The sequence below is a fragment of the Ahaetulla prasina genome, chromosome 11 (genome assembly GCF_028640845.1).
Source record: "Ahaetulla prasina isolate Xishuangbanna chromosome 11, ASM2864084v1, whole genome shotgun sequence".
Lineage (NCBI taxonomy): Eukaryota > Metazoa > Chordata > Lepidosauria > Squamata > Colubridae > Ahaetulla > Ahaetulla prasina.
Window position 1 is genome coordinate 376181 of NC_080549.1, and position 27102 is coordinate 403282.

At 57.8% G+C, this 27102-nt stretch overlaps 1 protein-coding gene across 7 annotated transcripts; it reads left to right on the forward strand.

Annotated features, from left to right (window-relative positions):
* Window positions 1-6257: 6257 nt before the first annotated feature.
* SHROOM4 (shroom family member 4) lies at window positions 6258-24172 on the forward strand. Of its 7 annotated transcripts, none has more exons than XM_058196925.1 (11): window positions 6258-6591; window positions 10883-11034; window positions 14143-14274; window positions 15485-17609; window positions 17788-17849; window positions 18388-19062; window positions 19355-19455; window positions 19537-19798; window positions 20183-20354; window positions 20610-20891; window positions 21471-24172. In XM_058196925.1, exons 2-11 carry the CDS (start codon window positions 11021-11023, stop codon window positions 21738-21740), a joined length of 4095 nt encoding a protein of 1364 aa, XP_058052908.1. In that variant the 5' UTR covers window positions 6258-6591; window positions 10883-11020; the 3' UTR covers window positions 21741-24172. The 7 variants fall into 7 exon arrangements, with proteins under 7 accessions (XP_058052908.1, XP_058052906.1, XP_058052909.1 ...); XM_058196923.1 differs by lacking the exon at window positions 6258-6591 and adding an exon at window positions 6652-7276; XM_058196926.1 differs by lacking the exon at window positions 6258-6591 and adding an exon at window positions 10384-10674 and having other exon boundaries at window positions 14112-14274.
* Window positions 24173-27102: the final 2930 nt, after the last annotated feature.

The following is a 27102-nucleotide window of genomic DNA, read 5'->3' on the forward strand; positions in this document are numbered from 1 at the left end:
ATTATAGAATGTGGAACAAACTATATGAATGGTTAGAAAAAGGAATCAAAACAATAATTCGGAATGTTAAATTAATTGGGTTAAAATTAGGAAGTGTAAATTACAGAACAGTGTTAACCTGACAGTGACGGTTGTGTGAATAGATACAATGTAAATATAAGTACTTAGATGAATAATTGAACAAAAATAGAGAACATATATCTATGTCAATACAGAAACCTGTAAAATAATATATAATGTAATGTTATGTTTGTTATATTTTTTAATGTGTTTTTGTCTTTGTTGCATTTTCCTTTATTCTGTTTTTAAAAGTCAAAAGCTTAATAAAAACTATTAAAAAAAAAAGCAGGGCAGAATAAACACCAGGGGAGGATGGGACCCACTGGGGTAAACACATCAGTAGAAAGGACCAAAGAATGGTTTCAGGGCCTTTGGGAGCCACCATCTCTGCTCTCTTTTGGCCCTTTGAAGGCAGACTGGAGCCTCCCCCCCCACTCAGCTCCAATGGCACAGCCCTTCCAGCCCTGGCACCAGCATTGCATTCCCGGGCAGGGAGTGTCTTTCCGCCTTTGGGCTGGACCCAAAATTCGAGGCGGGGGGGGGGGGCAAGCTGAGCTAGCAATTAGAGAGCCTTCATTCCCAACTGGGGCAGTGGTCTGGGCCCAGAGCTTGGGCATCTGTCTTCAAGTGTCCCAGAACCAGCTTCTCTCAGGGGTAACAGGGCCCTCTTTCTCCAGGTGCCTCTTCTTCCACCTGAGGCTGCCAGAGACTGATTCTCTGGCTGCTGGAAGCTGGTGCCAAAGGGGTCTGGGCAGGACTGCTGCTGCTTCTGGGGCAGCGGCTTTGTTTCCAAAAGGTCTCCAGGGAGAACTTGCTCTTCACCTAAAGAAGTCAGGCAGTTGAGCTCCATCCAGGATTCATCTTGACCACACCGTAGCCCTGGGGTGGCTCTGAACAGCCCTGGGCCAGAGCAGGGGGGACGTTTGAGCAAGGGCTGCCCGGAGAAAGAATTCATGGCAAAGAGCAGGGGGAGCGGAGGCACCTCACCAGGCGAGGGCAGCCAAGGGAATCCGGCAGCCAGAAGCAGCTCATCAGTCCTGCTGGGGCAGCAGAAAGTGATTCCCTCCCCACCACTGAATCTCTGGGTGCCTGAGGGACTCCAAAGTCCAGGATTCTGGGCTGTCCAGTCATTTTGTAAACTTCCTGTTTTTAACATAAAGCACATCCTTGCCAACTTACCAATGGATTCTGCAAAGAGGGGGAATTTTTGGTGCTCAGCCAAGCTCCTTCCCAGCACAAACAACCATCCAGAAACTTGCTCTTAAGTATGTGTCCAATCCTTTTATGTACATAGACAAACTTCATGCCTCTTATGTAGGCATGAAGTCAATTACATGCCCGAAAAACATTGCACAGATGTCCACTCCAGGTTCTCCTCGGTAGATCAGCCGAGAAACGCTCCATCGTTGCAGCCCACAAAGTCTTTGGGACCCCTAAAGATCACCTCAAATTGGTCACAGCAGAACTTGGTGAAATTACTGATTTTGGCAAGATTCTCTTCTCTCCCTCCCCTGATTTTGACCACAGCTATCAGCTCAGGCTGACCTTCCCCAGGCCACCAATGCCCTGGATGAGCTCTCCAAGGGAGCAGCCCAGGGGTAAAATCCAGCAGGTTCTGACAGGTTCTGGAGAACAGTAGCGGAAATTTTGAGCAGTTCAGAGAACTGGCAAATACCACCTCTGGCTGGCCCCAGGGTGGGGTGGAAATGGGGGTTTTGCAATATCCTTCCTCCAGGAGTGAGGAAGAGAATGAGGATTTTGCCGTATCCTTTCCTTGGAGTGGGGAGGAAATGGAGATTTTGCAATATCCTTCCCTTGACACGCCCACCAAGCCACACCCACAGAACCGGTAGTAAAAAAAATTGAATTCCACCCCGGAGCAGCCAGCCTGAGGAAAGGCTCTCAGCTGGGCAGGGGTCTCACCAGGACAATCGTAAAGCTCCTTTGAAAGCTTTAGGGCGGGTGTTGGGGGAAACCCATTGGGGAGGGTATGTCCAGTCCCAGCGCGCGCTCACGACAGTATTTTAGTTGGTCTGAAGATGGGGGGTGGAGGGGATTGTGCAGAGCAGAGAATGTTTTTCCATCTATACAGTAAGTGGGAGAGGCAGATATGGCGGAGGCAGGGGGCCGTATCGTTCTTCGGGAGCACGTGTTCGATGTTTAAAATCGATCACATGCTCCGGCCCCCCAGTCCTTACTCATTCCCCAGATGGTCAAGATCCTCAGAGTTTGGGCCTTCGGCTGATGCTTTGCAATGCCCGGTCCGTGGACAATAAGGCTCCCCTGATTTGTGACCTTATTCAGAGGGAGTCCGCGGACTTTATGGGCATTACGGAGACCTGGTTGGGCACAGAAGGGGGTGTACCCCTGGTCGAACTGTGCCCTCCGGGTTTCCGGGCATTCCATCAGCTGAGGGCCCAAGGTAGGGGTGGGGGGGTGGGGGGGTGGCGGTTGTGATTAATGAAAGTTTAGAGCCGAGGGAGTCCACTGTTCCTCAGATAGCTGGTTGTGAATCCCTCCTTGTGAAGTGGGGCCACCGGATTCAGATGGGGTTGTTGATCACGTACCTGGCTCCTTGCTGCGTGACTATAGACCTACCTGAGCTACTAGAGGTGCTTGCTGGCGTGGCGGTTGAGATTCCCAGGCTTTTGGTCTTGGGGGATTTCAACTTGCCATCGGCCGGCTTGTCATCAACGGTGGTTCAGGAGTTCCAGGCCTCCATGACGGGCTTGGACCTGATTCAAGTAACTGATGGCCCTACACACATCGGGGGAGGCGCGTTAGACTTGATTTTTATCTCTGGTCAGTGGATTAATGATCTGGTTTTAGGAGATATAGTGAAGATACCGGTGTCATGGTCAGATCATTTTCTTCTTCGCCTGGACTTTCGGACCGCCGCTCACCACCGCAGGGAGACGGAGCCAATGCGTTGGTTCCGTCCCAGGCGCCTGATGGACCCCGAGAGGTTCCTGATGGAGCTTGGGCTGCTTCCTGAGGATCTTACCCACGGCACGACTGAAGAACCGGTTGCGGCCTGGGAACGGGCTGCGGCTGGGGCTTTGGACCGTGTCGTGCCTTTGCGGCCTCTGACCCGGCGTAGGCAGGGTCTCAATTGGCTCCCTGGTTTTCCGAGGAGCTGAGAGAGATGAAACGCCGGAGAAGACACCTAGAGAGTACTTGGAGGTCTAGCTGTTCCGAGGTTGATCGGACACTAGTGAGGTCTTTTACTAAGACCTACCTAGTGGCAACGAGGGAGGCGAAACGTTCTTACGTTTCCACCCTCATTGCATCGGCAGATAACCGCCCAGCCGCCTTGTTTCGGGTGACCCGTTCCCTCCTTCATCAAGAGGGATGGGATGACCCCTTACAGGGACGAGCTGAGGAGTTTAACGGTTATCTATACGATAAAATCGTTCAACTTCGGGATAGTTTGGACCAAGATTGCGATGATCCAACCAAGATGACAGAGTTGAGTCTTGTTGAGGTTATTTGGGATGAGTTTGATTCTGTGGCTCTCGAGGACGTGGACAGGTTGCTGGGGAGGTTACATGCAACTACATGTTTACTGGACCCGTGTCCTTCCTGGTTAGTGCTGGCTGCTCAAGAGGTGACACGAGGCTGGCTCCAGGGGATTATAAATGCTTCTTTGGTGGAAGGGGTTTTCCCCGCCGCCTTGAAAGAGGCGGTGGTGAGACCTCTCCTCAAGAAGCCTTCCCTGGACCCAGCTATTTTGGGAAATTATCATCCAGTCTCCAACCTTCGCTTTGTGGCAAAGGTTGTAGAGAGTGTGGTTGCATGGCAGCTCCCCCGGCACCTGGAGGAAGCTGTCTATCTAGACCCATTCCAGTCCGGCTTCCGACCCGGTTATAGCACGGAGACGGCTTTGGTCGCGTTGGTGGATGACCTCTGGAGGGCCAGGGACAGGGGTTGTTCCTCTGCCTTGGTCCTATTAGATCTCTCAGCGGCTTTTGATACCATCGACCATGGTATCCTGCTGCGCCGGTTGGAGGGATTAGGAGTGGGGGGCACCGTTTATCGGGGATTCTCCTCCTATCTCTCTGACCAGTTGCAGATGGTGTTGACAGGGGGGCAGAGGTCGTCCTCGAGACGCCTCACTTGTGGGGTGCCTCAGAGGTCGATTCTCTCGCCTACCCTGTTCAACATCTATATGAAGCCACTGGGTGAGGTCATCAGTGGTTTTGGGGTGAGTTATCATCTGTACGCTGATGATACTCAGCTGTACTTTTCCACCCCGGACGAAGCGGTCGAAGTGCTGTCCCGGTGTTTGGAAGCTGTACGGGTCTGGATGGGGTGAAACAGACTCAAGCTCAATCCCTCCAAGACGGAGTGGCTGTGGATGTCGGCACATCCACAGCTGACTGTTGGGGACGAGTTAGTGGCCCCAAAGGAGGTGGTTTGCAACTTGGGCGTCCTCCTGGATGGACGGCTGTCCTTTGATGAACATCTGGCGGCCGTCTCCAGGAGGGCCTTTTACCAAGTTCGCTTGGTCCGCCAGTTGCGTCCCTTCCTTGACCGGGATGCCTTATGCACGGTCACTCACGCTCTGGTTACGTCTAGGTTGGATTACTGCAATGCTCTCTACATGGGGCTGCCCTTGAGGTGCACCCGGAGGCTACAGTTAGTCCAGAATGAGGCTGCGCGAGTAGTAACGGGAGCCGTTCGTGGCTCCCATGTAACACCACTACTCCGCAGTCTGCACTGGCTTCCTGTGGTTTTTCGGGTGCGCTTCAAGATTTTGGTTACCACCTTTAAAGCGCTCCATGGCTTAGGACCCGGGTACTTACGAGACCGCCTGCTGTTACCCTTTGCCTCCCACCGACCCGTACGCTCTCACAGAGAGGGTCTCCTCAGGGTGCCGTCCGCCAAACAGTGTCGGCTGGCGGCCCCCAGAAGTAGGGCCTTCTCTGTGGGGGCAATGACGCTCTGGAACGAACTTCCCCCTGGCCTACGTCAAGTGCCTGATCTTCGGACCTTCCGTCGGGAGCTCAAAACACATCTATTCATTCAAGCGGGACTGGCATAATAGTGTTGAATTTTAATTGGGGTTTTGTGAATTTTAAAATTTAAAATTTTAATTTTAATTATCAGCCTTTTATAATCTGCTATGTTTTAATCTGTTGTTTTTAATTGTATATATTTTGTGTTTTATTTTTTTGGCTGTACACCGCCCTGAGTCCTTTGGGAGAAGGGCGGTATAAAAATTTAATAAATAAATAAATAAATAAATAAATAAAGCAGCTACAAAGACCTGAGAGAGAGCAAGCTATAAGGGCTCTGCTCACACGAGCCAAAGCAAAATGGTCCAGAATGGTGGCCTGGCTCCCCCTGCCCACTGCCTACTGCCTTGCACCCCCAGCTGACGAATTCTCTTCCCCTCCCTGAAATTCTGGATAAAGGGCTTTCTCACCCTTGGGAACAGAAGCCAAAGCAGCTTTAGGCCTAGCAGCTTCCCTGGCCTTGGGCAGAACCAGTGAGGAGCTCTCTTGGCACAGGGAGGCAGTGAGAAGGGAGCTGAGGTTGGCTTGCAGAGCCCTCCCCCCAGCAATGGGTCCCCTGCTCACTTGGCTCGACCCCCCCCCAAACAAACAGGCAGGCATTCAGGTACACTTCAGGTCATCCTCAAGAGGGCAACTAAGGACAACTGCCACCCCCGAGACCCCCTCTCTGCAAAGAACTGCTGTTCCCCAATTAATGGTCAGGAGTCTCAGGACCCTTTTGCGGAGGGAGGTGTGGCTTAAAGATCAGTCTGTTCCCATTCTAGGAGGGGCTTATAAGAGTGCTGTTGCTCTAAGCACAGTCTTGCAAGAGAAGGACTAAGCCTTCCCCATTCAGGCTTTAGGAAACCAGGAATTCTTCACTAGAGCTTGGCGGGGACTACTCTGGACCCTACTTCTTCATCCAAGAACATTGGGGTGCCATAGGCACAGCATATTATAGTGCCAACTACAAGGCAGCCTCCAGCCCTTGCACCAATGTTTCTGTCTCATACACCCCCACCTCCTGTGTCTGCCTAATCCCCTTCTGATGTAATACCTCTTGTGGCAGGGAGTTCCATTATAATGCCTGCCACCCTTGGAGGCTCCTGAAAACCATAGCCCCCCCCCCCGCACTTTCCTGCTACTTCTGGGCAGCCCCTCAAGCATGCATGTTGGGATTGTACACAAAGGATGCTTGTAGGTAGCAACTCCAGGATGGAGGGATGGAGGCAGTCTGGGCACTGGCCAGGGCCCCAGGAGAGTGGCTGTTGCCTCTGCTTTGAGGCTCCAAAGGGCTGTCCAGCATTCTGCTGCCCCTTTCTCAGAGCCAAGGGGTGGCACCTAATCTGGAGCAGTTGGGGAACAAAGGAGCATTCTGGGGATGCCCGAATGTGACTCCTTCTGCTGAAAGAAAGTTGGCAGCACTGCCCCTGAGGGATGGCAAAACCAGTTTTTAGCGCTCAGCACCAAGCCAGGAAGCTCTATTGCACCAGCCAACCAAGCAATCTACTTGGCACCGGGGCTACCCTTGGAGGTAGGTGCAGAGTGCTTTTCAGCCTGAATCCAGAGGGCCAATTTCCTCCCTCAGTCTCGAGGCGCCTGAAAAAGCCCTATTAGGCACGGGAGGGGGCAGGGGGATCAGCCCGGAGGGCGGGGAGCACAGCTCCATCCCCAAGCGGCCTCCTCGGCCCCAGTCCCAAGGCCTCCCCGCTCCGTATCTTCGGGGTGCAGGGAGGCGAGGATGCGCTCGCTCAGAGCTCTTTTACCCCGGGCCGGCAGAGGCTCGGCCCCCGCCCAGCACAGGGAGCCCGCGCGCCAAAGCAGCCCAGCAGAGGAGGCGGAGCGGCTTCGCTACTGGGGGCGCGCCTCGGCCGGGGCGTTGCAGGATCCGGGCCAGGCCGAGCCGGCCGGGAGCCTCCGCTTGCCCGCGACACGCCCACCGGGGGCGCCTGCCGGTCCGCCCTCCAGCAGGCAGAGCTTAGAGTCACGCCGCGTCCCGTCGATGCCGAGCACCGCCGCGGGTCAGGCCCGGGATAGGGAAGGCTGCCATGGAGCGGCCGTCGGGGCAACTCGGGCCCAACCCGTCCCCGCAGGCCAAGCTGGCCAGCCGCTTGCTGGTCTCCTTCCAGTACCTGCACGTGCAACTGGCGGGCGGCGCACCCTGGGGCTTCACCCTGAGGGGTGGGCTGGAGCACGGCGAGCCACTCATCGTCTCCAAGGTGAGTCTGTGGCGCCGGCCCAGCTCCCCTCCGCCCGCTGCCTGTGCTGGGAGGTCCGACGCGAGCCGCAGCTCTTTGTCTGCCTGCCTGCCTGCCCGCCCGCCTGGAGTCCGCTTTCCCGCCCAGCCGCCTCTCCCCCTCGCTGCCTGGGCGTTGCTCGCCCTCCCCGGCGGCCCGCCTCGTGCCCTCCCTGCCTTCTCCGGCTCGGCCAGAACTTTACGGCGCTCCTAGGCGCCGCTCCGAGGAGACCCCCATCCCCCGCCCTCAGAACTCCGCCGACTCCCCTCCCCTCCCCGCGGTCGGCCAGTTGCTGAGGGGCCCCCGGGGACGAAGTGCCCCACTCCAGTGGGCGGAGCAGAAGTCGATGGTGGAGTCCGGTCCGGGGCTGTCCCGAGAGGCGGGATGCCCGGGGCGGGGAGGCTCGGCTGGACGCAGAAAAAAGCCGGTCGTCAGGCGAGGCCTCGCAGGGCTCCACCCGTCCGCCCACTCGAGGAAAGCAGCGCTGGGGGTGGGCAGGCCCAGTTCCTCGTGGCGGCTGCCACCCTGGAGGACAACCCCGCCCCCCCAGCGGGAATTCCCCCAGGAGCCTCTTGGGGGGGGACGTGTTTCCCCAAGGAAAGGGAGCTGAGCCGCTCCCGTTGTCGGCCGCATGCCAGGCTTCCCCCGGAGGAAGCCCCAAAGACCGGTGCTGAGCGGTAACAGCCCCGAGGCAGCGGATGAATGATTAACTGCCCTTGTGTGCCGGCAGGGCTGGAGCTCCTGACAGGCAGCTGGGTGGCTGCTCTGGGCTGGGAGGCTCTGGGGAAGAGGGGAGGGGGCTGTTTCAGGGTCCCTTTCGCCACCGCACAAAAAAAAGGCCTCATCTGTCGGGTGCCTTCAACCCTCCTGGGAAGGGCTCCATCTTTCCAGAGGGTATCCTCTGGGGCCCTCAGTGTGGGGTGAGGGGGGAGGCCAAGAACTTTTCTGCCAGGGGAACAGCATCAGTGCTGGGTTTCATTTTTTTTACTACCGGTTCTGTGGGTGTGGGTTGGTGGGCGTGGCAGGGAAAGGCTATTGCAAAATCCCCATTTCCTCCCAATCAGTTGAGACTCAGGAGGCAGAGAATAGATGGGGGCGGGGCCAGTCAGAATTTTTACTACCGGTTCTCCGAACTACTCAAAATTTCCACTACTGGTTCTCTAGAACTGGTCAGAACCTGCTGAAACCCACCTCTGATTGGCACCCTGGAAGTCCATGAACCCTGCTTCCCCTCCATGCTCTCTTTCCGTGCCTGTGTGCCAACCTCTTGGGGCTGCTCTGCGCAGATGGCTGGCATCCACCGGTGCCTACACTCTGCACTGGCGTGTTTATGGTCGCTCCTCTGCAGCGCCTGAGCCCCAATGCAGCTATCATGTTCCACCGTGGGGATCTTTGCCTCACTTGGGCGCTCTTTGCCCTAGCCAAGAGGTGGGGTCCAAAGGCTTTTCAAGGGACCCAGCCCCAGAGGGCTGACCAGTCTGGAGCGTGAGCTTTTGGGGGAGCCAGGACTCACTTGCCGCCCCCCACAACCCAGGGCAAAGAATGCTCCTGCTAGGTCTGAGTCCAGACCAGGGAATAGTGACCCTTTCTTCTGTCTGGCAAAAAAAAGTGAGCAGGAACAAGGATTGCTTTGTGTAATAATTAGCAGCCTGCCGGCAAACTCCCTTCTCCCTATGGACTCCAGGCTGCCTCTCTCAGCTTCTTTCTGGAGAGCTGCCTTGCTACTGTTTCCCCCTCCAAACATCCAAGCTCAGTGGGGCCTGCCCCACCTGGCTCCCTGCAGGATCCCAACTGCAAGAGGGCCCTGCCTTCTCTCCTCCTGGAGCTCCTCGGTGGCCAGGAGCACAGGAGGGACCCGTCTCCCATGCTTGCCTGGTCTTTGTGCATTAGAGGTTGGGTTCCTCCGCCCAAGAAGGAGCACCAGGGCTGGGTTGAAGGCACCAGTTGCGGAAAAAGCCAGGCTAGGCTGTGTGCTGGGAGCTCCTGCAGTCTCCGTTTGATTAAAGGGCCAAGTTTGGGGAGCCAAGAGTTGCAGCTGCCCAGCATCTTGACAGTCCAAGACCTGGGGATCCAAAACAGCCTTTCCTCCCCCAACTGAGGGGTTCCAGGGTGCCCTGCACTCTGGCCAGATGTTTCCTCTGGTGTGGGAGATGCCTGTGTCCCTCTCGAGAGTCTGAAGCCAAGGAGGAAGCTGGGCAGAGGCAACGATGACCTTCAGGTCCAGAGAGTCTGAGGCAGGGTAGGCCCCTCCAGCTGAGCTCCCTGACCTCTGGCCTTTGCCACGGGGGCCATGGAGGGAGAAGACAGGCCGAGGCCTTGGGGCTTCTGGCCCAAGTTTGCAGTTTGCTTCCCTGATGCAGAAGAAAGGTGTCTTTGCTGGGGGTGCGAGAGAGGAAGGGAAGAGAGCTGAGGTTGGCTCTTTATCCCCCGAGGATTCCAGTTTCCTGTCTTGATGCTACCATGCGGAGGGCAGGAAAACTTTTCTCTGTGCAGAGAAGCTAAAAGTTATTTTGGACCCCTGGAGAACTAGAGTTGTGCGGGACAAATGTCAGGCCACAGCTCTCTGCTGGAACTGCAACCGTCTGGCTTCAGGGTGGGAAATAAAGCTCCCAGGAGGAACGAAGAGAAGCCCACCTGGGACTCTCATCAGTACAGCCCCAAGCTGGTCTCCACACTTTGCTTTTGGAAGAACCAACCCTGCTTCCTAATTGGGATTCCCAGGTCTCCAGTCAGTGGGAGCAATGTCCTGCTTCTCAGATTTGAGAGGATGATGGGGCGTCTAGACCCTTTTGAAACCAGGCTCTTCCCTGCTAGAAGGGAGCTCCTGTGCCTGACTGGCAGCTCCAGAACTCCCCGTCCATCTGACTAAGCAGGCGGGCAGTCTCGGCTGCATCCAAGGCAGAAGCCTGCAATGTGGAACTTCCTGAAGGTCCCTTCCCGTGGCCCATCTCTGAGACTGGCCAGCCACTGTGCCTGAAGCTGCCACACAATCTCTGTGAGGAGCTGGACCAGGTCTTCCTGTTGGAGAAGGTTAACTCTGCCTCCTCCCGGCTGCTTCCCCTCCTCTCGGCCACTGCGTGTGGCTCTTTCCCAGCCACGTGCCCAGGCCTTGTAGGCTCTCTGTTTCCTGTGGCCAGTACAACTGGCTCTTGTTCAGCCAGACCACGGGGAGCCCCTGCCCTTTCTCTCCAGACCGTGTGACCGGCAGGGAAGGGCTGCCCATCCCTGTCTCTTGGCTTGGGCCTCAGTCCTGGTTTTGTCTGTTTGGCACAGGGCAAAGGCTGGTGCCTGCAGCAGCACCAACACTCGAGCCTCTCTGTTGGGGTTGATCCTGACTAAGGGGATCCTCCGGCTTCTACCTCCAGGGTGGATCTCCTTTGGTGAGTGGGGGGACCCTTCTCCCCTGCATGAGGGGACTGCAGCGATCCCCATCTCCTGGAGTGCGAGACCTGATTCAAATCATTTGTTGTTTCTTACATGTTTTTGCTGTGAGCTGCCCAGATGGGCATACAAGCTGGTCCCTCAGCCCAACTGTTGTCCTGCAGTGGCTGGCAGGTGACCCTTCCGACCTTGTCTCTACCCTTCCAGGTGGAGGATGGGGGAAAGGCAGCCCTCTCGCAGAAGTTGCGCTCAGGCGATGAGCTGGTGAACATCAACGGCACCCCGCTCTATGGCTCTCGGCAGGAAGCCCTCATCCTAATCAAAGGCTCCTACCGCACGCTCAAGATGATCATCCGGAGGTGAGAACACACACACACACACAAAAACAACATCAGGATACTGCCCACACCAGCTTCTCCTGCCAGGGAAGAACTCTTCCTGAGTGGTGGCTGTCCTCTGGGGGGCACTGCTCTCGCCACAGCAAAAGAGGTGGGTGGGCTGCAGTCCAGTCTGCAAGGCTCTGCTTCCACAGATTTCCAGCGGGGGCGGGGGAGGGGGGGAGGGGGGGCCTGGGCATGTGCCTGTAGCTCCTTGAGCTTGGCTGCAGCTGCCATCCTGTGGCAGGAATTTGGGACTGCGCACCCATTTGAGTTGGCAAAGGCAGTTGAAGCGCCTTTTGCCTTGGGCAGAGATTGGGTTTTTTTAAGAACTGTTAGATTCCACCCTTATTCCTTTCCTGCCTCCAAAGCATGCCAGTCCTTCAGGTGCTCGAGTTTTTAATGTTGCAACTAGTAAGGATTGAATGTCTCTGAAATGCAGAAGCAGCACCCTCGCCTGGGACGATGCTGTCGGCAGGAAAATCTGCAGGGTTTTTAGGTTTTGCAGAGTGGGGTCTCTCTTTAAGAAACAGAAAGTAGTTCAGACAAAAATATACTTTCTTTATTTGGCTGGGATTTCTTTACACAGACAAATCAGTTCCAGGTCAATCAAGCCTGTTTGAGCCCCCGGCTGCCCTTTGGGGGATCATCCAAGAACTGGCTCGCTCAGCAGGGAAGCCAGCATCTAAGGGGGCTCCTTCCCTCTCCCGGCCTTTGCAGCCAGAGCCAGCAAAGAAGGGGGATTTTGCTTTGTCTCCAAGGACCAGGAGCTGCTGCTGCTGCAGCTGCTGTCAGAAAACCAAAAGTCCCTAAAACCAAATGGGCATCATTGGTCCACTCGAACATAACCCTGAAACCGCTGGTCTCCCTGGGGAAAATGCTAGGGTACCAAAAGGCTCCAGAAGCCCACCCTGGGGATTCATCTCTCCTTTCTCCCGACCACTTGTGTCACTCAGGGCAAGTTTGCATCCATTCAAAACAAAACTATTCAGTAAAAGAAAGGAACTGCAAACAAGCGAAGGCCCAGAAACTAAAAACTCGCAGTTTTGCAAGGCCGAAGTCAATAATAGCCCGGGGTGGGGTGGGGAGAGCAGGTCTTGTGGGAGGGGTTCCCCCCCCCCCAGTCTGCCTGCCGCTGAAGAGGCCCGGTCACTCTGCGTCCAAGGCTGGTCCTGGAAGGAGGAAGAGCTGAGATGACCTTCTAGGGTTTCAGGGTGTCCTGATCAGACGCCCTTTGGGTTACACCAGGCAGAGGGCCAGCGGCTCCTATATAGCCCCCTTCTTTGTGGGGTTGGGGCTGGCTGGGGAAGTGGGCCCCGGGAGGGGTGGGAGGCTGCAGCAGTTTGGCCAAAGCTCTTGGCTGCTTCAGTAGTTCCCCACTGTCTCTCTTGTAGAACTGAATCAGTTTGGGATTCTGGAGTCAGGAAGGTTGAAAAGGCTTCATTTTTCTTCTTTTGGGGGGAGAGCCAGAAAACCTGATGGTTTTGGCCTGATCATCATAGAGGGGACGCCAGAATAACTGGCCTGTCTTGGAGTGGAGCATGGGTGGGGTAGTTTCTTTTGGCACCTCTCCAGGCTGCTATTCGTAGAGTTCACCACCTTCCAGAAACATAGAAGAGCTCCGTGCCCTTTGCAGTGGGGCAGGGGTTGTCCCTATGGCCCCACAGCGTCTCTGCTCCATCTCAGCCCCTGCTTCTCCTTTGCCCCCAAACTGTGCTGGCAATGATCTCATCTTTCCTGTACTTTGTCCCAGCCACTTCCTGTGGGGGGGGGGCAAGGGGGGCAGTCCTGAAGCTCAGCTGGAGGCTTTCAGCAAGAGGCATTCTGGAATTCCCCCTCTCCCCCTGCCAGGCCAGGCGCCAGGCCAGGGGAGGGGCTCACCCTCCCCACCCTGCAGATCCTCCCCCACCCACTTCTTTCCTAGCAGGCAGGTGGCCCAGGGGATGGGAGCCCTGAGGAAGAGAGGCTTCCTCCCCCACCCTGCCTTGAGGGGAGGGGAGGGGCCGCTCCAAGAGGCAGGAAGCTCCTTCCCTGGGGTCTCGGCTTCTGATATTGCCGCTGCCAGCAAAATTATCTGCCTGGACATCACTTCCTCACCGCTTCCTGGCTGGGAGGAGATGAGGATGGGAACTGGCTCCAGGAGCTTGGAGGAGGCAGGAAGCCCTCCCTGCTGGGCTGGCCACTTCCAGTCCCACTCAGCTGCCTGCAGTGGCCGGCTGGGCTGGGCTGGATCCTGGGACCGGCTGCCTTGCCAGACCCCACTAAGGGTTGCCGGGGACAGGTGTGTATTGAACTTGCAGGGGGTGGGGGGCTCTCCTTTCCATGTATGATTGTGCATGGCTTTGAGGGGGGTTTTTTGGGGGGGAACTGACTTGACTGGAGTGATGGCAATGAAAAGCCTGGGTCCCGCCATTGGGCGTGGGGCTCAGCTTCTGGGTGGACAGACGGCTCCTGCTGATGTCCCTCTGTGGGTTCTCGTCTGGTAGCTGCTGGGTTCATGGCACAGTTAGTGTGTTTAGACCAGGCAGGGCTCTTGCTGCGGGGGGCCCCCTTCCCCTGCCATGCCCTCCTCCTCCATTCTGTCCTGCCCCGGGGGGCTCTTCATACAGGCTGGTCTTGCCTTGCCAGAGTGGCTCAGCCTTGGTGGCACCAACCAACAACAAGGCCGGAAATTCCCACCTGAGTGTCCGCTTCCAGCAAGAGGTCACCAAGTGGCTTTTATTAATGGCATTTGGCTGGGCTGGCAGGAACTGGGGAGGAGGCAGATGCGGATGGCTGCGAGGCACCTTGGCACTTGGTGATATGGGGCAGGGTCTCTGGCTTGTCTCTCCTGGTGCCCCCCTCCTCCACTCCAGAGCACAGCTTGTCTTTCAGGCAGGGGGCAACCATGCAGCTGGGTGGGGCTGGGAAGAAAAAAGCCTGGACCACCCTGAGAGAGCAGCGGTGAGCCAAAGAGAGGCTTGGGAGGTGGGGAAGGGCACATTTGGTCACAGGGCAGAGGGGCAGCTGGATTCACCCAGCATGTGTTGTGCCCCACCGGGTTCTTCTCCCACTTCCAGCCCCTCACTTTCCTTTTGCTTTGCCTGGAAGGAGGAATGTGCCAATCATCAGGCCCCACTCATGGCATCTAGCCAAGCTCTCCGAAGTCCGGACTGAGGGCACTGCCATGACCTTTGCTGCTGAGCCCCTGAGTCTCTCCTGGCACTTGGGCTGCAAGACAAGGTGAGCACCAGAGGAAAGAAGGATGGGGGGCTGGGGGCAGTTACTTGGCCCCTGCAAGTTTTTTCCATCAGAGGGCAAGGTGCCCTTCTCTGGGGCACAGCTGGCTTTCCCCTTGCTATCCTGGGCTGAGAGAGCGCAGCCAGATCCGTTGGTGCTGCAGGGAGGTGATGTAACCTGCCTTTTGTGCCCAGACTGGGAGGACAGAAAGGGTCTTGGTTGCAACCACACAGCTCCAAAGACGCCTCTGCTGGCCAGCTTCCCTGCAGGGCTTGTGGGGCAGCCCCAGCGCCTCTTCTCTGGCCGGCTGGCTCCTTCCCAGCACTCTGGCTGGAGTGGGTACCATTGTGCCCATCCTGAGCGCTCTTGAGCATGGGAGACGACTGGGCATCATTTTCCCGGGAGCCTTGGCTGCCTTTTGTCTCGTCAGGAAGAGGCCGGCCCAGCATCATGCAGGCTGCCAACAAGCAGAGGAGTTCTCAGGGCGTGGTTGTTTCCTTGCAGTCATTTCATTACTCAAACTAGGTAACGTCACCAAGGACCCTCCCTCCAACCCTGAGCTACAAATATTCCCCTCCAAAGCAGCAGTGGCTTCAGCTCCTTGCCAAGTGGGCAAAAGAAGCTGCCAAATCTCTCTGATGCAGCATGGCAGGCAGTGCCTTTAGCCTGAGGAGCCTGGGTAGGATTTTTCTTGGAGGAGCTGCTCCTACTCGGCATCCCCTGGATTGGGATTGGTTCTTTGCGGTGCGGAACACACAGCCCCCACCCCACCCCAGTTGGCACCGGCTCTCCAGTGGGAGCTACAGCCTGTCAGCGGCTGGACAGGAAGGGTTACTCTGGAGCTCTGCGAACACTTGGATATGACATGCACATTATGCCATCGCTGCTGCTGCTGCTCCTCAGTGGCAAGCAGGAAAGGCTGGGTCCTTGGTGACACCTCGGGTTGCCCTTCTTGGCCTAAGCCCCAGTGGACAGTAGGACGCTCCATTCCCGCATCCAGGCAGGGAGCAAAAGGGGCTGAGGCCCTGAGAGGGAGGGCAGAGGGTCGAGGGAAAAAGGGACAGTCTGTAGTGGGCCTGGTGGGGAGAGCCAGTGGGAAGGGCTGCTGCTTGCACCATCAGGCAAGCAACCATGGGTCAGAGTGCGTTGGGGAACCAGGCAGGGCTACCCTGCCCCTGTGACGTGGGGGCCTCCCCTTTCTTCCCGCCCCCAGTGACCTGCCTTTGCCGTGGAACCATCTCTCTCCCCACTGCACCACAGAAAAGAACAGCTCCCTCGGGAGCATGGAAAGCCTGGACCCGGCCAGCCAGACCTACTATGAGGGCAGCCTGTCCCCCATTGACCAGGCCATGTACCAAAGCAAAAGGGACTCTGCCTACAGTTCCTTCTCGGCCAGCTCGAGCACCTCCGACTCTGCCCTGCGACCTGAGGAGGCCGGCTCCGTGGACGGCGCCCAACCCGGCCAGCTGCCAGAGCCTCGGTATCTGCAGACGGGAGGAGAGCCTGCAGGCCTGCCGTGCCCAGGTTCTGGTGTCCGGTTATCCTCCAGCGTTCAGTCGGGCTCTCTTCCCAGCCCTGCCAAAGCAGCTGCCGCTCCTCCCCACCCGCCTGTGAGACAAGACAGTCTGCATGCGTGTAATCCCCTGCCAGAAGACCCAAGACCATCGATCCACACAGGTGGTTTGTGTCCCGAGAATCGGTGGAGCTCGGACATCTCCCTCTGCACACCTGGCCGCGATTCCCATGGGCCTGGGGGACAGTTGGCCACCACAGGCCTCCTGAAGGACTCTCCAGTCCCTGACCAGTACTACTTGCTGAGCTCACACACAGAGCCACACCCTGGGATGAAGAAGAGCCCACAATCCCCCCCCTCGCCTTTGGCTGAGAGCCCCGGAGACCCCCCTGAAGAGAAGGGGCATGAGGTGGAGCCGAATAACTGTGCAGTGCCCCCTTCTTCCTGGAAGACTGGCTGGGCCGGGCCCTTCAGCCATCGCCACAGCATCCCAGAACACCTGCTGGTGGCCCAGTTGCAGGCCTTGGAGGTCTCCCGTGGCCAGGAGGGTCCTCGCTGGACAGTGTCTCCTCTGCACAAGGAGCAGAAGGACCTGCAGGCTCCAGAGCCACGTCTAAATCTAGACCACTGCAGCCAGAAGCCCTGCGAGCCGGCAGAAGAGCTGAATTCCCCCCCAACCACAGAAGAGGGGCCCCCTTCTCCACGGGGTGCTTGCATGGCACTGGGGAAGCCCCAGAGCATCCTCCTGACTGGTTCCCCGCCACTGCCAGAGTTTGGCAATGCCAGCACCCCCCGGCCAGGCTTCCAGGCAGCCCCCCGTGTGGATCGTTTGCCAGACACTGAAAGGGGCCTTCCAGCCACCCAGAAGGGCCAGCATCGCTCTGCACAGATCCGCCGGCGCAGTGATCGCTTCGCCACCAACCTGCGGAATGAGATCCAGTGGCGAAAAGCCCAACTGCAGAAGGCCAAAGGTCCCGTGGGGCTAGGGTGTGAAGAGGAGCCTGCCCCACAGGCAGAGGAGCCCCCCACCCACACCGCGGCTCCTGCCCTGCCTCCTCCCTTAGGGGAGGGCAGACCTCTTGGCTCCTCTGGGCTGCTGGCTGTTTCCCCCAAGCGGTGGGGCTCTGAGCTGAGCGTGTTTGGGGAGGAGAGAGCCCCAAGCAGCCCCCAGAGGATGCCTGGGGACCTGGTGCCCAAGGAGAAGCCTCGGCTACCGGCCCACGCGGGAGGATGGGGAGGCGGCCGCTGGCGCTGGTCCCCGGAGCACAAGCTCCAGCCTCAGGAGTCAGAGCCAGGGCTGTCCTCACAGCTGCCTTTCGACGAACCCGGCCTTTTGCCTTTTGCCGACCGGCGGAAGTTCTTTGAGGAGACAAGCCGCTCGCTGCCCACCAGGCCCTATGGCTCTCTTCAGGGCAGGCTTGATGGCACACGGACCCCCGAGGCAGAGAAGCCGGGAAGTGCTGAGCACGAGGACTTCAGGCGTCACTCCCTTGACCAGTCCTACCGGTGCCCACCTTCGCCTCCCATCTACCAGGATTTCCAGCCAGAGATTGTGAGGTTGTGCAAGTCCCTGGCCCGACCTGGAGTGGACACTGAGCATTGGTGGGCTCTTCCTTGCTCATGTGCAATCCGAGAGGCCTGCGCATACAGCTTTCAGGACGAGTGCGCCATGCTGCACTCAAGGAGCATGCCAGTGCCACCCAGCCCCCGTGCCCACCATTGTCACCCCTGTTCCTGGAGCTGCCGCAGTGAGTGCTGTTGCCCAGGTCAGCAGAAGTTCGTGGAGGATGGAGGTCCCTGGCAAGCAAGGAAGCCTTTTCAGGTGGTAAGTTGGATTTTCAAATCCCACCAGTGGGGGCGGGGGGAGAGGAGCTCAGCTGCTGGGATGGGCTTTCACTGCCTGCCCGGCCTCATCCCCTTTGCCCAGGCCAGGAGGGCAGAAGGTCAGGGGGCTTCATGGCCCCTTCCATCTCCTCCCCTCACTCTCCTCTCCTGCTTCCCAGGAACTCCCCCCGGATGAATGGGAGCCCCCAGCTGTGAACAGAGCAAGCAGCCATGCTGTGAGGTAAGCCAGGCAGAACAGAAACAGGGTTGGCCCTAAAGAAACCGGTGGGGTGGCCTTCTACACTGCCTGTTGGGGGGTGGTCTCTGAGAGCCTCTCAGAGAGGGGAGACACTAATCTGTGCCTGCTTCCCTCACCCCCACATGAAGGCCTGCTAGATGGGTGACCCTTCCCGAGACAGCAGGCAGGGTGCATCTCCTGCGAGAGGTGATTTGGAGCTGGTGGTCACCCTGGCCGGTCTCCCCTGTCGGGCGGTCTGATGCCAGCACAGGCCTACTTGGTGGGGGAAGGAGGCCAACTGGGCACTTGCCTTTGAGAAGCAGCTGCCTGGCACTGAGGCAGACCCCAGCTTGGCTGCCATTAATCCACTTCTGTCTGGCCAAGTGAAATGAGTGTCCTTGGCTAGAATTAGTGGATCCCAACAGCCCTCGTTTCCTCCTCAGACCAAAGGTGCCTCGATGAGCAGCCCCCGCCCATTGAAGGCGGGAGGAGGCAGCTCCCACCCACGATTGTGTCTGCAGCCCCCTCCTCTTTTTTCCAGTCAGCTCCTGCAGCACAAGGTGGCCTTCACCAGGATCAGCCCCTTCTGGACCTGCTTTGAGCGCACCGAACCGGTTGGGCCCCCTTTCTGCCAGGCCCCATCCACACACAACCTCTCCTGGGACTGCAAGCAACCAAAGTGGGTCACGGAGAAGGGGGGCTCAGAAGGGGGGTTCAGCGATCCCCACAAACCCCCCTTGCGTGAAAGGGCCTATTCGGAGAGCCACCTCTGCACCGAACCTGCCAGAGTCTCTGCAAGGGAGTGGCAAGAAGCCCCATTGGCCAAGGTGCAGGAGGCGGCACCAAAGTCACCACCATGCCAAACCAGAAGAAGGGGGCCCCCACCTCCGCGCCCTCCCCCACCCAACTGGGAGAAATACCGGCCAGCCGCTTCACACCAACACCTTCTCCCTGCCCAGGCCAGCCTGCCCATTCATGTGCAGGACTCCTGGGCCCCGGGCCAGCCTGGCTTCGAAGCAGCCAGGGAGCGTTCTCGGAGCCTCCCCGCGGAGCAGCTGTGGCATAATAGGCCACAACTGCAGTGCCCGTGGCTGCCTGATGCAAGACCCGATGGCGCCCCTTCCCACCCAGGGCAAGACAACCCCCACTACTACTGCCACGGGTCACCACCCCAGACCTGGGAGTGGCTGATGGCCGAGGGGAGTGCCCCATCCAGGCAAGTAGTCTTCTGTTGGTTTCTGCTGTTCCAGGTCCCAGAAGGGTGGAGGGTTGGGAGGGGCATCCCCAGGAAGCTGAGCTCTTCCCGCACAAGCACCAATGTCTAACTTGCCCACTTGAGGTGCAGAGAGGGCGGCTGTGCCAATGAGAAGGCGCTCCCTGTCTCTCCTCTTCCCTTTAGGGCAGAGAAGGGCGTAAATGCCCCCTGTAGAAATCGGTCGCCCTCCAGCTCTGCCTGCCAAGGGAACGGCCTGGCCATAACAAGGGATGGGTTGATTCTGTGCTTACAGGGCGGCCAATTCCTCAGAGGGGGCAGCTGCCCAGGAGCCTCCCAGGTTCGTGAAGCAGGAGATGCCAACCGGCAGCCCCTCAGAGCAGCCCCTTACCTGGCGTGAGTCTCTTCCCTTTGGGGCATGGCATAGGGTAGGCTTGGAGGGCAGCACTGCTTGCTTACACATTCTGTGCCCACCAGATCCCCAACAGGGTGTGCCTGTGTCCCAGGATGCTGCGGGAGAGAGTCACAAATCAGGGCCGCCACCCTTGCGCCTGAATTCGGAGGAGCTGATGAGAGACGTGGCAGGCAAGGACCGCTCTTTGGCTGGAGTGCTGAGCTCTGGTTTTGGACTCCGGTCAGCAGCCGAGGTGATGAGTGACCTCTTTGCTGAAAGTAGCTGTTCTCTCTGGCCAAGGCAGGACTGGTCACTGCGGGAGAGTGGTCCCAGCTGCCCTGAAAGGTAAGTGGTGCCTTCAGGCTTTGCAGACTGGGTGGAGGGAGTCACACGCAGAAGAGTCAGTGCCAGCAAGAACAGCAGGTAACAAGAGAGCCAGCATGACCTCTGGCTGCAACACTGAACCTGGGGAGAGCTGAGTCTGGAGCCTGGTTCTTTCGCCAAGGCCCCTCGGGTGATTCTGCCAAGGATCAGCCTTTTCACAGATTGCTGGGAGTAGAAAACCAGGTGTGGGGGAGCAAGCAGGGGTGCTGCTGCCCTGAAGCAGTGAGGGAGGAAGAGGAATTGCACAGGCTGATGCAACTGGGCTGCTGGAGCCTCCATTACCCCCAACAATGTATAACCAGCCTCTTCTCTCCCCCTCCCCCCTCAATAAATTCTTTTGTGTAGGCAGCAGAAGTCTCCCCAGTCTGCCACTGGAGGGGGAGCCCCCCACTCCTGCTTGACTTACCTCAACTTGTCAGTGGGCAAGGCTGAGCTGCTGAATCAAATAAAGGACCGCTCTGAGTTGGCTGCAGCCTCTTCAGAAGAGGAGCCGGACCATGACCTGGCTCAGAAGAAGGTGAGCTTTCTCCCACCCAGCCCAGCTGCCACTGGCAAATCACTGAGCCTGAGAGTCCAGGGCCTGAGCAGCCAGCTCAAGGCTAGCAAAGTTGCAGGGCATTGGCTATGGGGGTTCTTGGCTCCAGATGGGCACCAGGAGCTTTGGGTCTTGGGGGAGCATCTGCAAAGCCACAGCTGGGCCGACAGCCAGACAGCCTTTAATTGGGACTGTATCTCCCTGGGAAGCACAGCGGCTGACCTCTCTGCTCTGCAGGTGCAGCTGATCGAGAGCATTGGACGGAAGCTGGAGGTGCTGCAGGAGGCCCAGCAGAGCCTGCAGGATGATCTGAGTGCCAATGCGGCCCTTGGCAGAGAGGTGGAGAATTACATCAAGGGAGCCTGCAAGCCCCATGAATTGGAGAAGTTCCGCCTCGTCATAGGCGACCTGGACAAGGTGGTTAACCTTCTGCTCTCGCTGTCCGGGAGGCTGGCCCGAGTGGAGAACGCCCTCAGTGGCCTGAATGTGGAGGAGGAAGAAGAGGAGGAGGAGGAGAAGGTGGGCATGCAAGGGGGTAGGGAGGGCAGGGTGCTGAGCAGGGTGCTCACGGTACAGCAGAGGCTGGCTGGCCCGCCCTGGCAGAGGGGAGCTTCCCTGCAGCTGAGCTGACCTGGGGCCTCCGTTGCTCCCTCTTGCGACTCCGGCTATTTGTGCTGGAACATCACCGGGCCTAAACAATGGCAGCGGCTTGCTCCTTGCCTGCAGGGCAGAAGGTGGTGCTGCACCCACGAAGGCTATGCCATTCTTCCTTTAGATAGAAACAGCCATGCATTTCCACAGTCCTGGCCTTCCTGTTCATCAAAGGGTACCCAGCCCACTGCTGACGATTCTGGGCTGCACAGCACTCCTTCCCTGGGGCCTTGGCAGTGCCAGTCCTAGCAACTGTAAGGCCAGGAGTTAGTGGTGAAGCCGGTTTGCCCCCCTTTCCTGCCCTGGTGGGAACTCCAGTGCTGCTTCTTGGATCCAGCCCTGGGCTCTTGCAGCCAGTGTCGGGCTCCTTACCTAAAGAAGTCCCAGGCATGGCCAGCACTGACCAGATCTCTCTCCTCCTCTCCCCTGCCTGCCCCCTGCCCAAAGATGGCCCTCCTGGAGAAGAAGCGGCAGCTTACAGCGCAGCTGGAGGATGCCAAGGAGCTGCAGGAGCATGTGGGTCAGCGGGAGCAGCTTGTCTTTGCCACCGTCTCACGCTGCCTACCCCCTGAGCAACTGCAAGACTATCAGCACTTCGTGCGCATGAAGTCTGCCCTGGCAATCCAGCAACGGCAGCTGGACGATAAGATCAAACTGGGTGAGGAGCAGCTGCGTTGTCTCTGGGAGAGCCTGCCTCGGAGACCCAGGAAGCCCTAGAGGAACCAGGACCCCACTGGGAAGGGCTGGCTGCAAACTGCAGGGCCTCTGCAGCCTTCTGTCCTCTGGAAAGAGATTATGCCTTTTGCCAAAGAGCTGTGTCTGCTCCTGCCCTTTCCGGCCAAGGAAGAAGGGGTCACCTGCGTGCCTTTTGCCACAAAGATCCCTGCAGTTAGGATTCAGAAAAGACAGCTGCGGGAATCCTGAGTCCCTGGAATGAGGAGGCAGTGGGGTCCTCGCAGCCTCTCCGCAAACTACCCGGCTGGCCAGACAAGGTGACCCTGTTCCTTCTAGGGGCCACGCAGCCTTGCATGGACAAAGTCTCCCTCTCACAATACTTTCCAAGCTCACTTTGGGGACCTGTTGCTCACCTTAAGTGCCTACAAGCCTCAAAGGTGCCTTTTCTGTCTCTCCATGTTATTTATTTTGCGCTGTTGCTATGTTAGAGTTTGTTTCCAAGTGAAATGTGGGTTGGGCGAGGGCCTGCACGGGCTATTTTGGAGCCCATGTCCTCAGCGGCTTCCCCAGAGACTCCTGCCTTGGCCAGTGGCATCGCATCTTTGTTGCGTCCTGCCCGTATCCCCAACTAAGCCCTGGGACTACTGCTTCAGTCTTCCCATGGAGGGGACCGGGCTGAGAGCAGCAGCAGCCGCCAACTTCACAAGTCTCACCTTGCCCTTCTGCTGTGGCCAGGCCTGAGTGGGCTCAGGTGGTAGCTGTCCAGCAGCAAAACTGGGCCAGGGAGTTGGCGTGGGAGATGCCCCCTGCAGCAGCAGGGTCAGGTGAGGATCAGGCCTGGAAAAGCCTGGCTTTGCAGTGGGGTGTGGTCAGACCCCTACGCCAGCGATGATGGAGGGACAGCAGGCATATACCCAAGCCTGCCTTTCTCATGAGCTACAGACTGGCTGCCTTAATTTATCCATGGGATCAACGGGCAATCCAGCCCCACTTACCAGCTCTTTCCCTCAGCCTTGGCCAGACAGCCCTGTCCTGTGAAAGGGTCTCCTTCCATGTTCCTGGCATGGCCTAAAGCTGAAATTCCCTGGCAAGAACGCTTGTGGGTGGGGGAATCGGGAGTGGATAACAAGGACTTCTCTTCCTACCTCTCCTGTATCCGCGGCAGAGGAATGTCTTGGGATCCTGCCATGGCTATTGTAACCCTAACATCCTCTTCCTCTCCATTGTCCTTGGCCCAGTGCAGGAAGCCAAGTCTGCCTGGCTTAACCTCTTCAGCGCTGGGCTGCCTGGAACTCACGGTTCACTTGGAGGAAGGGGAATAAGACCAGGTATGGGCTGCCTTAGCATTCTGGGCCTTGAGAGGAGTGAAAATCCCACTGCCTGGGCTCCGGACAAGCAAGGAAGGAGGGAGATACAGTTTTTCCAGACCAGCTTCTTAACCTGCTGCCCTCTAGAGCTGGGACTGTAGCTCCTGAACACTCCAGGTCATCAGAAGGTTTGATGCTTCCCGCCTTAGGCTCCTAAGGAGGGGCTCACCATCCTTCCTCTGAAGGGCTGAGCTGGCCTTTATTCTTCTGGAAAATCTGGGCTTTGAGGGACTTGAACGCCTGCCAGTTGGTACCTTCTGGAAAAGTAGTTGGATACGACAGCCCATAATCACCAATGGGCCCCTTGGTAGTTGTTCTTGGTTTCTCCTTTAGCCCCCGCTGGTCCTGGAATGGCCCTGGGAGTGGGTGCGAGTCCACCATTTTGGAAGCTGGAATGGGGAGACAGCAGCCAAAGTTACAGGTCAGCCTCTTTGTGCTTTTCCCAGGCAGATCTTGGAAATTTGGCCTGTCTTCTCCAACCTGACCTCCTGCTGCCTGCTCCCCACCCCCCAAGTATTTCTGGCTTGCTCAAGCCCAAAGTCTTTTGTGGGGAGTTGGCTGTAAGTGTGGTGCATTTATGTGCACTGAAAAGAGGTCAGGTTGCCCAGTCACTCTCCAGGCCCAGCGTCTGGCTGTCCAACACGGGGCTCTGCATCAAGTGGGAAGGATCTCTGTGCAACCAGGGACCTTGGCGATTATCAGCTTCCCCTTCCTCCTCCTCTTCCATGTCTCCCACCTGCCGTTCCCTGTACTTATTGGTAGGAACAGGGTTGTTCCCTGCCCACTTCTGCCCCTCTCCCTGCCTGGCTTGCTCTGAGCAGCTGCTCTTCCCAAGCAGCCCCTCCTCAGCGCAGGTGGAACCCAAGTACCAACTCTGGAGGCATGTTGCTATGTGATTAAATGCTTGAGTTGCTGGCTGTAATTTTGTGCTTCCTACACACCAAAGAATCTATGGTTCCTGTCCAACATTTCCACAGCAAGATCTCTTCAGTTGTGTTTCCAAAGGCACCACCACCTCCAGCAGCTTGTGCCTTGGGTATGGTTGCAATTATGGGAATGGGGGAAAAAATCAGAATCACGTGTTGCATTAAATTGGTGCTAACTGGGCCCCTGGCTCTGTGTGGCTTCTGTTTGGGGGGAGGGAGAGCATCCAAAGTACCAGCCTGCTTCAAAAGGGGGAAGATGGTTTTTATTTGTATATCAGGCGAGATGGGGGAGGGAGCTTCCCACTTCTAAGGGAAAAGCAGCCGGCAGTTTGGCAGGATTCGCTTGCTCCGAGCAGAGGCAGAAAGCTCACCAGGTAGTCTCTGACCACAGGCTGGGCAACGGGCTCGATTTCCAGGACCGAGTCCTTTGCATGATGGGCTCCTCTTGAGGCTTCAGATGGCTCATGGAGGCAACAGCCTTGGAAATGTGGGCAGGCGTCCATGTGCAGGATTGAGCGCGAGGCCAGGCTGCAGCAGCCCTGTGCATTTGGGGCCAAAGGGGTGACCCCTCATTGCAGAAAAGAGCCAGAGCATGGTGTTTAATTGCAGCAGTTCTAAGGCTGCGTGGTGGAAATTGCAGATTTCAAGGTCACGGAAGCACATCAAAGCATAGACTTTGGACCCTCGTCCATGGATGAATGTGACACGGTTGACCTTTAGAGGCCAGCGAAGTTTTGCCCAGGCCACCTGCCCTTTCACCAATGGAAATAGTGCTGGCAGGGACAGCACAGCCTCCCACAGCTCCCTCGCCATTTACCAGAGCAAGATGTTCAATTGGGAGGGGTGGGGTGGGCAAGCCAGGCTTTAAAGACTGAATGGTTCTGCCTCTGTCCTGTGGTGCATTTGGCTAGGAGAACCATTAAGCTGAGTGGCAGCCAAGGGGAAGCCAGAGCGGGCAGGTTCTTGCCTGAAGCTGGAGCAGACCCCTGACACTGCTCATAGCTGCTTTGTGAACTACTGCTGACCCCTACCGCACAGTGCTTGCCTCAGGGCAAGAGGTCACCTGGAGAGTCATTATTTATTTATTTATATTTCTAGACCATCCTTCTCCCGAAGGACTCAGGGCGGTTTACAGCCGTATAAAACAATATTACAAACTTAAAAATAATTTTAAATGGAATATTTAAATTTAGGCTAACTCCTTAAAACCCATTTAAAATTCCCAATTAAGACTATCAGGCCAGTCCTGCGTGATGAAACAGCCATTTGCCCAAGGCCCATTCTGCACGCAAAGGGTTTTGCCCAGGCAGACCCACCTGACTGCTCCTTGGCTGGAGTGGCACACCTCAAGTTCCCTTCGGCTGTTGCCTATCTCTTCCAGCCCCTTTAGTCTTTCTTGGCTGGGGTCTTGGCTGCCCTGCTTGCGGAATAGATAGGTTTCTAGAGGGCCCCATTTCCCACAATGCCCCCAGCCCCACTTGCTGGCCTCCTAGAGCTGGAGGGAGCATGCATTTCTCAATTGGCTGGAGGTTATTGGAGATGCAGATGATGGGGCTCTGGAGGTGACTCGGTGCTTGGTTGCCGAGATGAGAAAAGGAAGGTAGAACCAGGGGACCTGGCGGGAGCTCCAACTCTCTGAACAACCAGGAGGTCTGCAGGTGGCCTTGCTCTTCCCGGTCTTGGGCACTTTCCCCTCAACTGGCCTGAGCTCAATACAGTGGAGCAGCCTCAAATGGCCAAGGACAATTGGGGGCGCTGCCTGCTGTCCCCTCTGGATCCAGGGCTCTTTGTGGGTGACACAAAGTTCTTAGGAAGGCTGCAGCCAGGGGCGGGTTGGTTCAATGCCTGGGCAGGGGAGGGACGAGAGTTGGCCAGCCCCAACAGGACACTATTGCCTGCCGGTTTAGCAAACCAACTTTACCTAACTAAGCCCCTTGTCTGGATTCTCATTAGGGCCACCCGAAGCAGTAGCTCAGCGTGCGGACCTGCAGGTCGGGCCGGCCTAAAATGTGCTCGGGTCTTCATCCCGAAACCCAAACTCGCTTCTTGGTTTTGGTCTAGCTGGCCTCCCGGGTCTGCCCTGCGGACTCCGCCCGCGAGCTCAGTATAAGGTGTAGGGTTTGATGGGAAAGCGAGCAGTTCGTCGAAGGCCGCTCCGGGATTCCCGCCTCCCCCCCGACCTCCGCGGCTCCGTCCCCTGAATCCATCTCTTGTTCGACACCCCCACCTCCTCCCGTAAGGCGCCTGCAAATGGTGGACTCGCAGCCAGCCGCATTTGGGTCGACCAAGTCCGGCTTAGTATGCTGAGAAGCAGGCCGAGAGCACAACGGGGCCCCGCAGCTGCAGCCGCTCTTGAAAGCGAAGCGAGAGCGATTCCAATCTGCCTGTTTTCTTGATTCGGCGAAGGGGGGCGGGGAGGCATCCTCGGGCCTTTTCAGAAGACGGAAAAGAGGGTCGTCTCCTCAGTCCCACTGCCGGGGCCAAGGCTCTTGCAGCGCCTGATTTGGGGCCGGGGCCACCGGGCGGAGGAACTTTCCCGGGGCTCATTCATCCGGATTAAAAGGCATTTGACCGCTTCGCATGGGAGAGGGGCGGGGAAAAGGCTTGTTTTCTCAGCGGCGGGCGGGACCAGGGAACACTGCAACGACTGCTGGCGGGAGGAAGCAAGAGCTTGCGGCCGCCGCCAAGCGCCGAGGAAGCAACACGTGCGGCGGCGGTGGCTGATCGCTCGGCTTGGAGGCTTCGGGGAGCTGAGCCTGGTGACAAGGGCGAAACAGGCTCGCGCGCTCCCCGTGGCGCTGCGGAGACGCAGAAGGGGACGCTGCCTCAGCTCGAGCCAGCGGGGTTTCGCCCGCTGTTGCTACGCGGTAGGTCGCCTGCGACTAAGTCGGGGCCGCCAAAGCAGAGTGGGGCCGGGCGGCTGCGCCCCCGCAGACCACGCAGGGGCCAGGGCCCTGCCCGCCCCGCTAACTACCTGTTCGCCGGAGGGGCTGCGCGGGAGCCGAGCCCCACGCGGTCTCTCCTGGGAAAAGCGGCGGCGGTGGTGGCGGCGGCTTTCTCGCAGCCCCCAGTTCGACAGTCGAGGAGATGGATGGAGACGGCGGTCGGAGA

Coding starts and splice junctions, on each gene's coding strand:
- SHROOM4 (XM_058196922.1), top strand. CDS start 12,708: ATGGCCCCACAGCGTCTCTGCTCCATCTCAGCCCCTGCTTCTCCTTTG. Junction 13,334..14,142: donor CTAAGGGTTGCCGGGGACAG/GTGTGTATTGAA, acceptor TTTGCCTGGAAG/GAGGAATGTGCCAATCATCA. Junction 20,892..21,470: donor AAGAGGAGGAGGAGGAGAAG/GTGGGCATGCAA, acceptor CCCTGCCCAAAG/ATGGCCCTCCTGGAGAAGAA.